This window comes from Dermacentor silvarum, chromosome 2, assembly GCF_013339745.2.
Source record: "Dermacentor silvarum isolate Dsil-2018 chromosome 2, BIME_Dsil_1.4, whole genome shotgun sequence".
NCBI classification, from domain to species: Eukaryota; Metazoa; Arthropoda; class Arachnida; order Ixodida; family Ixodidae; genus Dermacentor; species Dermacentor silvarum.
This window is the reverse complement of record NC_051155.1, coordinates 40,957,366-40,974,029: the sequence shown is the minus strand read 5'-3', so window position 1 is coordinate 40,974,029 and position 16,664 is coordinate 40,957,366. Positions and strand designations below refer to the sequence as shown.

The 16,664-nt window shown below is 46.3% G+C and overlaps 1 protein-coding gene across 1 annotated transcript in view; it reads left to right on the top strand.

Annotated features, from left to right (window-relative positions):
* The window catches only part of LOC119439977 (membrane metallo-endopeptidase-like 1), a 668,359-nt gene that overhangs the window by 37,923 nt on the left and 613,772 nt on the right, over window positions 1–16,664 (top strand). Inside the window, exon 5 of the mRNA XM_049662695.1 lies at window positions 3,702–3,782. Within this exon, the coding sequence (XP_049518652.1) occupies window positions 3,702–3,782 (81 nt within the window). The remainder of the gene's footprint in view (window positions 1–3,701; window positions 3,783–16,664) is intronic.

The following is a 16,664-nucleotide window of genomic DNA, read 5'->3' as shown; positions in this document are numbered from 1 at the left end:
TTTAAGAGCCCTCTGACTGGCTGCGTGACACGGATAAAAACTTGGCATGCGACATTAAACAAGCGCCACTTACTCGACTCTGTCAATAGCAGCCGTGGTGCACGCTTGTATCCCAGCTTCCTTGCACTACATGCCCATAAATTTGTAATATTTCTGTAATGTGAAAAGTTGGGCGAGTTGGTGATTAATCATCATCCCGTATTGGTGAAGCAGCGCACTGACCAGGACAAATTGGAGAGACAAGAGGGACAAAGTCGAGGCAATGAGTGTCGCGTATGCTTGCGTCTCACCACTTTGTCTTGGTTAGTGCGCTGCTTCACAAATACGGTATGATCAATAATATTTCATAAGCGGTTGTTGGCTCTCGGATTTTCGAGGATGTTGTGGCATTTAATGGTAGGCTTGTGCGGCCACATCTATGACTAAATCTCGCAGCCCGTACTCCCGTACGAAACACGCCTAGGCGACCGCGCCAATGACCACACTGCCTGCCGAGTTTTTCATTTGCTCCCGCAAGTGACACAGCTCATCTGCGTAGTTAGGGCCGCCTAGTCCAGATTGGGAAGTCTATCGGCGTAGAGGGCGGAAACTTGAGATTCCCTCTTCTATTCGTTCAAACAAATGAAAGACTGATGAACCTTCAGTTCAAGCTTATTAAAGACAGCCTTCCCGAGCGAGTTGGGCGTGAAAATGGGGCAAACTGTGCGCGCGCCGCACTTTATCGCATTATTAGTCTTTGCGTGACGGGAGCAGGAGGAGCGTCGGACTGCTTAACTCTTTGTTTTTACTGCACTAAGTTAAGGGATCGCCCCACATTTTCGGACTATACATGCTCGAGGGTCCGGCCCACATTTTTAGAATATACTACATTCGCAATCAGCCCACATCTTTAGAGTCCATTATTTAAAGGTCGGACATACAAAGTTGGGTAGAAATAAACATACTCGATACGAAACAGTTGGGGTAAATCCGCGCTTGCAATGCTTTGCCAGGATTCTCCTCCGCGCTCGTAGCGAGCCTCGTGTCTGTGTACAGAACATTTTCTGGCTGCGGTAGGGATCGTGGGAAAGCCTAGTTATGAAAAAGAAGTTGCCAAGCGCTTTTACCTATAGTTGAAGTCGATGAAGTCCCGAGTCCAGAGCGAGTTGGGAGTTGAAATGGGCCGGGACACCGGAGTTGACATATTAGCAATTTTTGTAGCTACAATTAGCAATATCTCTGTCTGTTTGTCGACAAATTGTTCCATTTAACTGTCAGCAACTTTTTAGCATTATGACATGTCAATTTCGCTACATTTCAGCGACTTACAAATTACAAGCGTTGCTTCCAGAATGATTTACGAGAACACAGTTTAGTATTAGAAAACAACAACTAAGGCGCTGAAACTGGCTCTGTTGTGCTGTCTAAAATAGACATCACCTTGGAAACAACATGACCAATCCTGAGTCTTAGAATGTCGCCTCTTTAACGAATGCCAAACACGTGAAAGTCAGCAGGCATAACCGGTAGCTTCTTCATGTTGAGAAAATCGGGTTACCCGTGACTGTTGGAAGCGTTCTGGATTTGTCACATTACAAGCTAAAAGTAAATGCAATACTTCAGGTTGACAGTCACCGTTCGTGGTTATGTAAATGTAATCACTGTATATTACACATCTACACCAACTAGAACACTATAGGAAAGCGAAATGTTGTGTTAAAATTTTCACCCGACGTCAGCCAAAACTTATGACTCCAAACCACCCATGGTTTTTCAACTTAAAAAAAAGAATTTTAGCGACAAGTTTAGCATCTTTGCCGAAAAATGTAGCGACAATTTAGCGATTCGTGGTCTCAGGTTAGCGACACACTTGAAGAAAATTTAGGTTACAGCGCAGCACTGTATCCCGTCAGCTTGCGGGTGAGGGCACCAGAAGGAGCGTCGGACTACCTAAATATTTACTACACTTTTCTAAATTTACACACTTTTTGCACCGCACACACCCATGGCAACGGACCCGATTTTAGGCTAGCACCTAATAGCACAAGCCCTGTCCACTCCGATCAATGATGTCATGCTATCTGGCGTGACTGCCATAGAATTTAATGGGAATGCACCCGAGTAAGGCATGGTGATTTTGACGCCACCACTATCGTTACGCCAGTCTTGGCAAAGCAAATTTCGGGCATATTAGTGTGACGTCATAAAGCAGAGTGCACGGGCCTTGTGCTGACTAGGCGATGTATTATCGGCAAACATTTTTACACTGCACAATCTTCGGGGTCGGCAAATGAAATAGGCTAGAAATCCAGATTCCCGTTACAGATAAATCGGGATCCCTCACTAAGAATGAATTATCTTCCAAACCACGCACAGCCTGTAATCACTTTGTCGTCTGGCGGAAACCAAACATGGCCATCACTTTAGCAGCTACCACGATAAAAAGCACGTCACCTTGCAATCCTGAGCTATGTACTGTTAATAAATAGCTAAGAGATATAATTTTGTTCTCAGGTTAGATAGGCTTTATTGAAAATAAACTCAACATTGCAGTTTTTAGTGATTTCTCTGTTTTGAAAGCAAATACCTTCAACTATACGCCTGCTGCTACCAATTACCAGTCCAATGTCATCACAATGTTACTTGTATATTGAAGTACTTGCTTAGGCCTTACTTATCAAATGCGGATTGCTGAACATGGTAGTACTTTCCATAAATTGGTGGCGTGCAGAATAGTGTGCGCTGTGACCCGAAATTATATAACATGAAATATCCAGAGGGTTGAAAGTGCGCCGATTCTAATGACAACGTTATTTTTTCTTTTTTGGTGGATGTGTGTGTCAGTGACAGTGCGGGAAAAAAATTAGCGTAGCGCATACACTAGAGGCGCAATGCTAAAGAGACAGCGGAGCTGATGGGCATCTAGCTAGTCCTGGCTTTTGGGCTAGGCTAAGCACTACCAAGTCCTCCCCAGCAGTTTCTGGAATTGGTTGATAATTGATTGATTATCGATTAGCTGTTGATTGGCTATCGAGTGACTATCGCAAGGAGCAGGAAACAACTTTATTAAGAAAAACTTCAGGGCGTTGTACATGGCCGCTTGTGACTATCGCAAGGTATTGGCCACGTATTTGGGCTGGGCTAAGCGCTACCAAGTCATCCCCAGCATTTTCCGGAATTTATTGATTTTTGATCAATTATTGATTAGCTATTGATTGGCTATCGACGACGGACTAAGCTGTTAAAATCTTGCAAAGGTGAAGTACCCAAATTTGCACACCATGATTGAAGGGGTTACGACAGAAGCATTCCATTACAAGGCCGGAATTATTTCGTGTTCCGTGCGATTTAGAGCGCCACTGTTCTGACAGCATTTTCGGAATATTTCATGAGCTTTCTTCAAAACGTCGCACACAACAAATAAAGCGCCAGAACAAATTAATCCTGATGTTTTCGGACAAGTTTGGTAAACCGATAGTCGCATACGTGCCCTAAATAAACTATTACAATGTTAAGAAGTATCTCAACGCAACAAAACAGCACGAAAACACTGGCGCCTGCATCACAGTAATGCTTACAAAAATTTGTGAATGATATCTGGGGCAATCTTAGGAACGTGCCTGAAGTTACATTTTGTTTGATCTAAACTATAAATAGTTAAGAGCCGTACTGTGACTTTATCGGCTGCAATGCAAGAAGATCGTGTTTTTCTTCCTGCACAGACCTGCTTGGAAACTTGAGCAGCGTTGAGGAGACACCAAATACTGTGCACAATCTTGGAGTCATGTACAGAAGGTGTTTAGGTAAGTAATAAGATATATGCAATCCTCAAATTTTCAAACACTGCAGCAATGCACCGTCTTAAGGTTCATGTAATGATAGTCCACCTCTGTGGAGTTGATCATGAGAATACTGGTTTAGCTAAGCTCTTCCGTATAATAAGGACGACATGCCGTCACCGACAATTTCCTCCTAAAAAAGTATGAATTTCATGGTGTAGTTCTATGGCTCTGTCATACGTAAATTACTATGGGCTTTTATGATGAACAATTACTGCCATTACCTTGAAAGAGAGAGAGAGAGAGAGAAATAACATTTATTTCCACCAGTCAACGCCGCAGAAGATGGTCTTCCTCCGCAGCGCCTCTATCCGTCGGCTGGGATCCCGAAGGACTCAGCAGCAGCTAGAGCTTCGCTGATGATTTCGCGTTGAGTCTTCTTGTCCTGATTGCGTAATAAGGCCTCCCAGGATTCTATCGTATTTGAGCTATCATAGATTGCTTCGCACGTCCACACCATGTGTACAATATTCGCTACTTCATTGCAGAACCTGCACTGTGGTTTGAAGACTTCGGAATAGAATTTAATGTATAGCGCGGGGTTTGGGAAGACCCCTGTCTGCAGCTTCCGTCATGCTACTTCTTCTTTCTTACTGAGCGTGCGGTCCACTGCCAGAAAAGCCTGTCTACTCAGTCTGTAATGCGCAGTTATTTTCTGATATGTTCTTAGTTCCTCATTTCTGTCTACGTCCTCAGCGGGTTGAAGCGCCCCAGAGGCCGACCGGAATGTGAGACCTCGGGTGACCTTCTGGACTTCTTAGTTTCGCCTGTGACCCTTGTGCGCGGGCGCCCCCACGAGCAGTAGTCGCCAAGTAGAATATTATAAAATATAGTTTTTCCTGCTTTAAGCCTATATGATTTTAAAAATGCCATTAACACTGTAACTAGTCTTTAAGTTGGTTTTATTCTGGCGGATATCATATCTTTTTACCACAAATTATTTTTCGCTACAGTCACGCATGATGGCTTCATTCGGCTGCTCACGCATCTTTGTTTTTCTTGGCCTTCCCGAACGGAAAGCGGGAAATAATGTAAATTCATTATTAGGAAATAAGCACCACGTTTTAAAATAAGACGGGCCTGATAATTCAATGAATGAAAACGGGTTGAACATGCCCATCCTGCTGTTACCACAATGGAGACCAGAGTGGCAAGATGGGCTTGTTGGTTCATCATAAAGGCAGTATTTCAGCGCTTAGTAAGGACGAGGACAAAGAAGGAGACAATGCAGAGAGACTCGAAAAAAAAAAACGCGTTATACGTGCCGTTACTGTTAAAGGGAATCAGAGCCACTGGAACGTGCAAATTCTTTTTCTAATTAGGCCTAATCAACTCCGTGCTTTTAAGTACTGTGTTATTGACGCGGAATAAAATGTCAGTTGGAATGGTAGAAACCTTGCTGATTGATGAAGTGTAAAACACCAGTGACCGACAGAGAGGAGCAAATATAAAAAGTAGAATTATCCTTCTTTGTTCTGTATCAGCAGAATGATACCTTAGAAAACCAGCAGCAGCTCAAATGGTCTGGCCGCCATACCTTTCGAGACCATCTTTTTCGGGCGTTCGGGTGCGCTGTGTGTCAGAAATTTAACCAAAACGAATGAACTTCCAGTTTAAGTAACACATGTGTAGCCTCTACGTTCACATTGTATTAATTACAGATATTTTACTTAATATTTTATAAACTTTCTTCTCCTAATATTCGAATAAGGCAATCATTAGCATATTTACATATTTTGTTAGGTCTCTAACCAAACCACTAGACAATAAACCTTGGTAAAATGGCTACTTGGTGGCTATCGCTCTCACGTGAACGCACCTCATAGTCATTGTTGGAGTCTCCTCTTCAAGGAGGTCTTACCTAGCCTTAAGAGCGCAGCCCTTAGGCGTGCGTTCCTGCTTCGAGTTTTGGTGGCGTAACCGAGCGAACGAGCACAGCGAAAGATGAAAGCCAACGCGGATCGTAGCCGGAGATGAAGGACGTGACGAGGAAAGCAGAGAGGAAGGTGCAGCGGAACCATGAGGCGGAAAGCGGAGGAGGGTGTGGCGAAAGCGTGAGAAGAAAATCGTAGTGCGGCGACGATGGCTACGAGATAGCGCCAGAGTAGCGCGCGTCATCTGGTATATTAGTCAGGGGCGGCTGCTGTGAATTGCGCCCACGCGTCACCCACACGCTGGCTCTCGTGATCTCCAGATTAACGAGCCACCATTCGCTCCGTTTGCAACATGCCGCAAGAGGCATATTGTCCGCGCCAGCGAATATATCGCGAAATGAAAACACGTATACAGCTGCGCTCAATTTTCGCGTTATGGAGTATCGTAATCGTCCGCGAACTTTTTTTTTCTTAATATCTCCGTATAGAGGTTATAAGTTCTTGAAGTGCGCATTTCTACCACAGGTTGCATTGTTGGATTTGACCCTGGGGAGAAATATTACCTGCTGTAAAGCTAAAGCTAATATCCGTTTTGGTAAAAATAGCTTTATCACGAACGCAGGAACGGGGTTCTCTGAAATGGGATATTTGGGAGATATTGCAATGATTCAAAGTGTAATTGCAGTAGAAACGAGATACTAATAGAGCTCAACGAGGATGAAGTGGTTCAGAAGAAAGATATGGCGATAATGCATGGTTATTAAAGTAATCTCGATGACCATGCACTTTTTACCGTTACATTGTCTGGCATGTTCTGCGATCGGACAAAATGCTGCGCCTGAAGAACTTCATGGCGACCGCATTACGCGAGTCTCTTGAGGTGGACGGACGCAAACTGTAAGCACTACTACTAAGTGGTTCGTTTTGAGAAAAAGAAAGGTTGGCGCTGTCTTCTGCAGGCCTGGAGGGAGCGTGGCTCAGGGCCAATAAGCACTAATGAATCAGGTACTCATTAGTGAAACAATACAAAAAAATTAAGACCCTACCCCTACCGGGAACAGGGGGGCACGCGAAGCTTGTACCTTCAAAATTTGGTGTCGCGTTTCCTGGCCTCGGAGTTCGCTGCCCTTCGTTGACGCTGGGCTTCGGTGAGACGGGGCTTGAACGTGGGATCCGCAGCCTGCCGCTGTAACCGAACCTTGGCTTGGACTGCCTTGAACGCAACAGGATACGCACGGCGAGCGCGAGCGTGCTTCCTGTGGCGTTGACGGCATTTCTCGTCCAAAGCGGCCTGTTCCGCCGCGGACCGAACAGCGCGTGGACTCCCCTCCCCATCCGTATGACGAACGTGCACTGAAAATGAGACCCGACGCAACGCGCGCGAGCCCATTTCCTTCCTTGCCCTTCTCTCGGCGCACGCCCGCTCCTGATTGGGTGCTCCCGTCACGTGTGTTACAGGCGCGCGCTTCTAACAGCTATTTACCAGCGATAAAACTACCTTGAGCGTGGGATTTACCGTCTCACGCTATTTTACCAGCGCGAGACGTTTTTTTTTTTTTTTTTTTTTTTTTTTCTTTTTTTTTTTTTTGCGGTCAACCTACAACGGTACCGACACTCGTGAGGCAATACAAGCGTCGCTTGAATACTGGGCTTTCCGCTGCTGCCGCATCGCGTTGACAGAGGGTTCATCGAGGAGACACGGTACACGTTAAGGAAAGCGTTGTGCTGTAGAGAGTATATAGTGTTCGAGAGAGTTGCCAGGCGTGCTTGAGGGAGTACTCGGATTTTCAATCGAGAGCTCTGGATTAAGCGATTATAGCACGCGCTCCTGACTACGACGTCGCAGGAGACAAAGAACAAACTCCTAAGACAGAGGAACACAAATGCAAAGAAAACCAAAAAACAAAAAAAACCTATGGCACTTCAAACTCAACAGGCTCACTTACCATACACAGGCAGCAAAAATCGTTGAAGGGCAGAACGCATAACCAGGGATTCTGTGATACGAAAGTAACTGAAACAGCGAAGGCTACAGACGATCTCCGCACGTAGTCGGCGAGTCCACCTAGGAGAATTTGCATTCGTGCGTCGGTCACTAAGTCCCTTCTCGGCCTGAAATGTTGCCCCATCGCCAAGAAGTTCTTCGGTTCATCGGTGAGCTGGGGTATAAAGCAGCCTATGAATACCTGTCCGCTCAGTGGCGGGACAAGGCTTAGTTGCTGTTGTTCAATCATTTAGGGAGAGGTTCCGAAGTGCACTGCAGGAGCCAAAGTTGCCAGGCGAAAAACTAAACAATATGGTAAGGCAGAGGTGGAGATGTAAAATTACATGATATTGTGAGGGGGATAAAAAAAAACTGGTTTCTTTCATGTTTTTTAGAAAAATAAAAAAATAAAAAAGACGATTCCACACAGAGCTATGAAAACCGCAACACATTTATTTCTTTCACATTGAAAAGAATATAATTGTAACATTATTGCATCACGAAAGTCCCAACAGAGTTTACAGGTTGAAAATCAAAGCACGATTTCACATCAAAGCATCCACACCGACATTTGTATCAATCTGCGTCCGATTCATTTCCGCGTGACGCGTCAACGCTTCGCTGTGCAACACACGAAGCCTTCCGGACATTGAGGTGCGAGTGCACGTACACAATTTTTTGCACTCGATCCCCTGCGAGCCTCTTGCGTAGCTTGGTGTGCACAATGGCAAACTCGGACCAGTTCTTTCACATGCCGCAGAAGAATGGGGGAACTGGCCGTACGCGACACGCAAGGGTGCTCAGGGATTGGTTGAAGCAAAGTTTTTGCTACCGCGTGGATGGATCCATGTGCTTCGCAGACTCCTAAACTCCTTGTTTTCACCAAATTTCCTTGCAAAAGCTTTTTAAAAGGAAATTTCCGCGGGGAAGCTCTGTTTGTTCGTTCGTTTGCTTTTGCAATTTTATCCTGGTTGAAACAAAACGAAAGAAACAGTCTTTTTGCGATATTGTTAATGTTTTTGTTTTTCTTCAACCACTTACATCTCTAGGCAGAGGCGCCCTTTGTCGCCACTTAGTCTGTAGAGTCAGTGCAAGAGTACGTTTATATAGGTTAATTACTCAGATGGCACACTGGTCATAAGAAGGAAATATACAGAATAAAAATGGCTTGGAGTTCCATAGAGGAGGCGCTTGACGAAGTAGGCCCTCAAAGGGCCATCTGCCCGAGAGCATGGTACAGTAGGACTTCGCTTTCACATTCCCGAGTGCTGCATTTTCCTGGCTCTTACGTCGTTTTCGGCCGTTCCCGGCATAGCTCCCATAGGACCAATGCATTGGTAACCCCGCTGTTGCGTCCAAAGCGTGGGAACGTTCCGCATCCATCCCGCGCCGGCCCGAGCGGCCATTTTTACTTTTTATGTCGCTTAGCTTGGTGGCTTGACGATGGGATTGGCCGCCCATAGTGAGGGCGACATCTATTATATATTTTTGTTTTCTTGTGTATTCGCTATCTAAAGATGGTGTCTATGATACGCTGGGGCCCCTAAAATTGGTTTTGGCGCATAGATTTTCCATATACAGCCCAAGTATGGTGGCTAGAAGGGGGGGGGGGATGCAGAATCTATTCATGATGATGCAGTGGCTCTGCTGTCACCACCCAGACTCCTGCGCTTCTTTCGCCTCGAGGAGCACGGCAGCTACTCGCTCGCGCCTGCACAGCTTGGGCAGAGAGACTTAGGGGAGTGGCGCTATTGATATGGACCATGAAACCTTGCTGCATGCAAAGGTTCCGCGGCGCCCAAGCGGTGTATGGCAAAAAAATTACACCATCTTCATGTAGGGGAACCCTGCGTAGTATGCGAAGCAGCCATGGGGTCGACTCAAGGTAGTTTTATCAGCTGTCTAAACTTGGACATGCAGCAGCACCAGCAACGCGCAGAACTGTTGTCGACGCCGTCGGCGTTTTGCCCGCGTTCGCACCGAACGCGCGCGGCGTTGGTGACTGTTGCCGGCGTCTCTGGGGCGTCTACCGTCGCGCCTCTAACCTAAGCTCCTTCGCATTATCGCGCGCGGAGCCGCAGGTGTTGCCATTCGTTGCGCAATCCGAAGAGGAGAGGAGCGTCGGAGAGGAGAGGAGGAATGCCGAGAGGAGAGGAGATAAGGAGAATGAGAGGACGTAGTGAATGATGATGAGTGGGCGAAGCACCGGGGGATCATTCGAGCAAAACGCCGGAAACGGCTTCCGGAACCGTAAGTGTAACCGGAAGCGGAACCGAAGGCGGAGGCCGGCTTCCGGAAGTGGACGCCGCACGGCGGAGGTAGGGAGGGACATAGCCCCTACCATAAGCTGCATCGCATCTAAAACCTTCTGCTGTCGCCAGAATGAACACCAGCTAAATGCTAGAGGTCAAGATGAAAATAAAAAGACCTGATACTCGTAAGAGATTGATGTAGAAATCATTTTTTTAGAATTATGCCCCGATCTTACAAGCAGAAACGCAAGAAACTTTTATGGTAAGATCATTGAAGTGTAAAGAAATGTTGCAGTTTATTTACAACCAGATACACAGTTGCAAATTACTCTACGGTTCTAGTTCAGAGATACGACCTGGCCGGCTGCTTGGTGAGTAGGCTCCTCAAACTTTTATATTAACACGAAAGTGTTTTATGCCGGGGTCCACCAAGACTTCACTGACGTATTTCCGTCACGGAAATACGTCATACGGAAATACGGAATGACGTTCTTACAAAGTACACGAACATAATACAAAGAAAGAAACCAGAAGAAAAAGTTCCACAAACATGCAAAATTTGGAAATCGAACCCACGACCTCTCGGTCCGCGACGATAGATCGCCGAGCGTTTAACCCATTGCGCCACAAACGCATTTGCAGAGAGCTACACAGACGCGCCTTATATATCTAACACTCCTCCGTGTACCCGCGCTCTTGCTCGGGGCGGTGCCGCCGCCTACGAGCAGAAAAGAGAAGTACTGCATTATGACAATAACCCGCACCGACAGTGAACGCTTCGGTGGTCTCAGCACTACGACGCCTCGATGCCAGCATTCGAAAGGACGCTGGCATCAAGAAGCACTACCAACGCCACCTAGGTGGCGTTCACCGTACTCAGCACAGCGGAGCGTGGCCTCCGCAATTAGCTCTGAAAATGTTACTGAAGTTGATCGCGGAGGATGCAATTACGACGTTTAGAAATATTTCCTCATTTAAGTGAACTTTGAGCTTTTCCACTCCGGCTCTATAAGAACGTAGCAATCAAGGCACAACAAAAAACATATCGATAGCCCATTTAGATCGAAAGTTATTAGCGATTTATTGTGCACCTCATCCCAGCTCAGTATAAAGAGACAAGAAGGACATACAAAATCCGCTCGCATAGGTAATAACTTCATTATTAACGCGGTAATAACTATCAAAGTAGAATGCCAGTTAAAGTGGAGAACTACAGCAATCAATAGTTTGCACTAAAGAGCATCTATTATTCGGTACGATCGAAGAAAAAACAACCCCACGAATGTAAACAAAGGAGGCCATTTTCATAGAGTGAATAACCCCGCTCAAAATCTGTTATCATCTGCCATTTTATGCGCTATTAGCACTAAGGTATAGTATCACCGTATTCCTCAGACAACGTACATTCGAACGATACTAATATTTTCCACCCAATTGCAGTAGGTATTATTATTTTTGCGATTGAATGCAGTCATAAGACAGAATCACATTCGGGATTTTCACAGTACAAATCGAAATCCAAATGAATCTTTAGCACTAAGCCTCATTCAGCGGTCAAATTGGGTCATTTTATTCTCCGAACGTCAGGCTATTTTGTCCGATACTTATTTCCCTTGAATGTCGCAGATAATATAAGTTATTAACGTGTAAATTTATCCCTAGGCGTGGTCAGATGTAGCTTCATGGGTGCCGCTATTTCGATTTAAATACCTGTATGATAGCGCGGTCAACTTCTTTCTGAAACCGAAACTCATTCACTTTTCCCGCTAGAGAAGTGAAAAGTCTTTGTTTTTATAAAAAAAATGAGCCATTTCAAGCGCCTAGCTTGTCAATGACGCCATTTTAAAACAAATACTTCAATTTACATCAATTATTTGCTATTTACAGAAGTTGCCGCCGGGGTGGCTTAGTCAGCTAAGGCGTTGCGTTGCTGAGCACGAGGTCGCAAGGTCGAATCTTGGCCGCGGCGGCCACATTTCTATGGAGGCGTAATGGGAAAAAAACGCCCGTTTGCTTGCGTTGTAGTGCACGTTAAAGAACCCCAGGTGGCCAAAATTAATCCGGAGCCCTCCAATATGGCGTGCCTCATAATTCATAATTGGTTTTGGCACGTAAAAGACCAGAAATATGACGCGTTGTTGTCACTGTGACTACCGTAGCGCTGCCTATCGGCGCTCGTTAATGCCATGTTAAAGTAGTTCGCTTCACCTCTCTTAGATAGCGGCACCATCCCTCTCAACAAAACATATTCTACTCGTTGGCGCATTTCTGGCATGGAGTGGCGCCTGACGGCGGCAAAAAAAAAACATATCGCCGAGAAAAAAGTCGCACCCTCACCAGGACAGCCGTCAGCCTACCTGGTGCAGTATTCGGCCACTACCTCCCCATGATTCCGATAATTAATCCATGACCCTCAGTCCCCAGTGGCCGTGAAATCACTGACCAAGGCGGCGGTCAGACCTGCGACGCGGCAGAGGGTGCTAAGAATGTCTGGGTCCGGACAGGCCGCCACTGGAAACTGACCCTGGCAACGTTTCACAGGCTAGCTTAGCAGGGCTATTTGAAGAATTATCAGCTATTGCGTGGGATATTATTGGCCTTAGTGAGTTTAGGTTAGGAGAACTGGTGAGGCTTATACAGTGCTGACGAACGGCCACGTCCTCTGCTACAGAGGTCTTCCAGATAAGAGAGAATTTGGAGTAGGATTCCTAATCCATAAGGACATAGCGGGTAACATTGATGAATTCTACAGCTATAATGAGAGGGTAGCAGTCGTCGTAGTAAAGCTGAATAGGAGGTATAGAATGAAGGTAGTACAAGCCTACGTCCCAACCTCCAGTCACGACGATGCAGAAATAGAACAGTTTTATGAAGATGTTGAATTAGCAAAGAGAAAGGTGAAAACAGTATACTGTAGTCATGGGAGACTTCAATGCAAAAGTAGGGACTGACGCCTGGTGGCACGTCTCCTCCATCACGACTACCAACGTCGATGACCATGAGCAACCGTCGTGCATATGGAAGCTGCACTACGCTGCACACGCTAGCACAACGCGAAAGACGAAGCACGTAACTGACACACTAATACAACGCGCAAGACAAAGCACGTAACTGAATCGTCACCGAGTCAAATCAGCGCGTACAGCGCGTCGTAATTGCAGCCTCCGCGATCAACTTCAGAAACATTTTCAGAGCTAATTGCGGAGGCCACGCTCCGCTGTGCTGAGTACGGTGAACGCCACCTAGGTGGCGTTGGTAGTGCTTCTTGATGCCAGCGTCCCTTCGAATGCTGGCATCGAGGCGTCGTAGTGCTGAGACCACCGAAGCGTTCACTGTCGGTGCGGGTTAGTGTCATAATGCAGTACTTCTCTTTTCTGCTCGTAGGCGGCGGCACCGCCCCGAGCAAGAGCGCGGGTACACGGAGGAGTGTTAGATATATAAAGCGCGTAAAAGCAGGCTGGTGAGCAAGCAATTGGCAACTACGGCATCGGTTCTAGGAACACTAGAGGAGAGATGTTGGTAGAATTCGCGGACAGTAATAGACTCCGAATAATGAATACCTTCTTCAGGAAGCGCAACAACAGGAAGTGGACCTGGAAGAGCCCTAATGGAAAAACAAAGAATGCAATCGATTTGATACTCTCTGCCGCTCCCAGCATAGTTCAGGATGTAGAAGTGTTAGGGAGGGTAAAGTGCAGTGACCATAGGTTAGTGAGGTCTAGGATTTCCCTCAATTTGAAGAAAGAATGAAATTAGTCAAGAAGAAACAGGTGAACGTAGACGCAGTAACGATAAAAAGCAGGCCAATTCAGGCTGGTTCTCGCAAACAAATATGCAGCTTTAGAACAGGACGATGAAGATAACGTAGAGGTAATGAATGAAACCACAACTAGGCTGATCTCAGAAGCAGCAATTGAAGTGGGAGGTAAGGCACCAAGGCAACCAGTAGGTAAGCTCTCCCATGTAATAAAGGACCTGATAAAGAAACGGCAAAACATGAAAGTGCCGAACTCGAGAAATCAGATAGAATTCGCTGAACTGTCGAAACTGATCAATTAAAAGAAAGTAAGGGATATCCGAAATTATAACGTGGAAATGATTGAGGAAGCAGTAAAATATGGGCGCAGCATGAAATCAGTAAAAAGAAAACTTGGCATAGGACAAGGCAAAATGTATGCTCTGAAAGATAAGCAGGGTAATATCATCAGCACTTTCGGTGACATAGTAAAAACAGCGGAGGAAGTCTATACTGACCTATACAGTACCCAGGGCAGCCAAGCTACTTTCATTCGAAGTAGTGATGAACAGGATACAGAGTCTCCTTCTATAACTAGCGATAAAGTTAGAGGGGCCTTGCAAGACTTGACTACGGGAAAAGCTGTTGGAGAAGATGGAATAACAGTCGATTTAATAAAAGGTGTAGGAGATATCATGCTTGAAAAGCTTGCGACCCGTTATACGCAATGCCTCACGACTTCAAATGTACCAGACAGCTGGAAGAACGCCAACAGAAGGCATACATGAATATCTTGGCAAATATCTACAAGGATTGCACAGCAACTTTGGTTCTCCAAAGAGAAGTAGAAAGATACCTATCAAGAAAGGGGTCAGACAAGGAGACACAATCTCTCCAATGCTATTCACTGCATGCTTAGAAGAAGTATTCAAGCTCTTAGACTGGGAAGTCTTAGGAGTGAGGATCAATGGCGAATACCTCAGCAACCTCCGATTTGCAGATGACATTGTCCCATTCAGGAATAACGGGGACGAATTACAGCAAATGATTGAGGACCTTAACCGAGAAAGTGTAAGAGTGGAGTTGAAGATTAATATGCAGAAGACAAAAATAATGTTCAACAGCCTCGCAAGGGAACAAGAATTCAGGATCGCCAGTCAGTCTCTACAGTCTGTAAAGGAGTACGTTTATCAAGGTCAATTACTCACAGGGTACCCTGATCATGAGAAAGAAATTTAGAGGAGAATAAAATTGGGTTGGAGTGCATACGGCAGGCTCGGCCAAATCATGAATGGGAGCTTACCACTGTCATTGAAAAGAAAAGTGTACAATCATTGCATTCTACCGGTGCTAACATATGGGGCAGAAACTTGGCAGTTAACAAAGAAGCTCGAGAACAAGTTATAAGGACCGCACAAAGAGCGATGGAATGGAAAATGTTACGCCTAACGTTAAGAGACAAGAAGGAGGAGGAGAGGAGAAAAACATTTATTAAGAAAAAAAAAGAAAAAAAAAACAAGCAGGCGTCTTCCTGCTTGTGTTGGGAGGTGCCCTCAGTCCAGGGCTCCTGCGGCTCTTGCTGTCTCCCGGGCCCGCCACACCAGTTGTTGCTGGTCACGAGGGTCCGAGCTAGTCAGCACGGCCTCCCACTGTTCGGGTGTGGGGTTGGGTATATGCGGGACTACCTGTATTTTGGGGCATGCCCATGTCGTGTGATATAGGGAAGCGTAGTCGTTACAAAGGGGGTATTTGTACGAGTACAGTGCAGGGTGTATTGCGTGTAATCTGCTTAAATGGGGGTATGTGTTGGTTTGTAATTGTCGCCATGCTACTGCGTCTTCGCGTGAGAGGGTCTTGTGTGGGGGTGCGTATTGTCGTCTGTTCAATCTGTGGTGTTCTATTATTGCGTTGTATTGTAAACGTACAGGCTCCATAGATGCGGCCGTATCCCTCTCTTGTGGCGCCCGGGTGGCATGAGCTCGGGCTACAGCCTGCGCACGCTGATTTCCACGGAGGGACTCGTGTCCTGGAGTCCATACTATTTCAACGTCGGGTAATTGAGAGGCTTGTTTGAGGAGTCGGGCGGCGATGGAAGATATTCTGCCTCTGGCATAGCTACGGCAAGCTGCTTGGGAGTCGGTAATAATTGGAACGTGTTCTTTGGTTTGACTAGAGGTGATGGCTAAGGCGATGGCTGTCTCCTCCGCTTCGAGGGCATTGGCAGTGCGGACTGTCATCAAAACCACCTCTTGAAGGTTATGGTCGACAACGCTGATGGCCATGGCTGCTTTTCGGGGGTACTGCGCGGCATCTGTGTATAATATGGTGGGGAGGTTACCGTACCTTGTTTGAAGAGTCTTTGCGCGAGCTTTGCGACGACCGGCATGATGTTCCGGGTGCATGCTTCTGGGGATGGCGGCTACCTTGATATGCTCCCGGATGTTGGGGGCCAGATAGATTGATTTTTCGTGGCCTCGGCCCTGTGTTGGGTAGCCTAGGCGCGCTAGGAGCTTCTTGCCTGTTGGTGTTAGGGCTAGGCGTTCTCGTTGGCTTGTTGACAGGAAGAGAGCGGTGTGGATCAGAGAACAAACGGGGATAGCGATATTCTAGTTGACACTAAGTGGAAGAAATGGAGCTGTGCAGGTCATGTAATGCGTAGGATGGACAGCCGGTGGACCATTAGAGTCACAGAATGGATACCAAGAGAAGGGAAGCGCAGTCGCGGACGGTAGAAAACTAGGTGGGGTGATGAAGTTAGGAAATTTGCAGGCGCTAGTTGGAATCATGTAGCGCAAGACAGGGATAGGTGGAGCTCACAGGGAGAGATCTTCTTCCTGCAGTTGACATGAAAGACTGATGACGATGATGATGGAGTGCATACGGCACTTACTGCTGTCGTTGAAAATAAAAGTGCGCAACGTGCTAACATATTGGGCACAAAGTTGGGCGTTAACAACCTCTACAACTAGTTAGGTACCACACAAGGAATGATGGAACGAA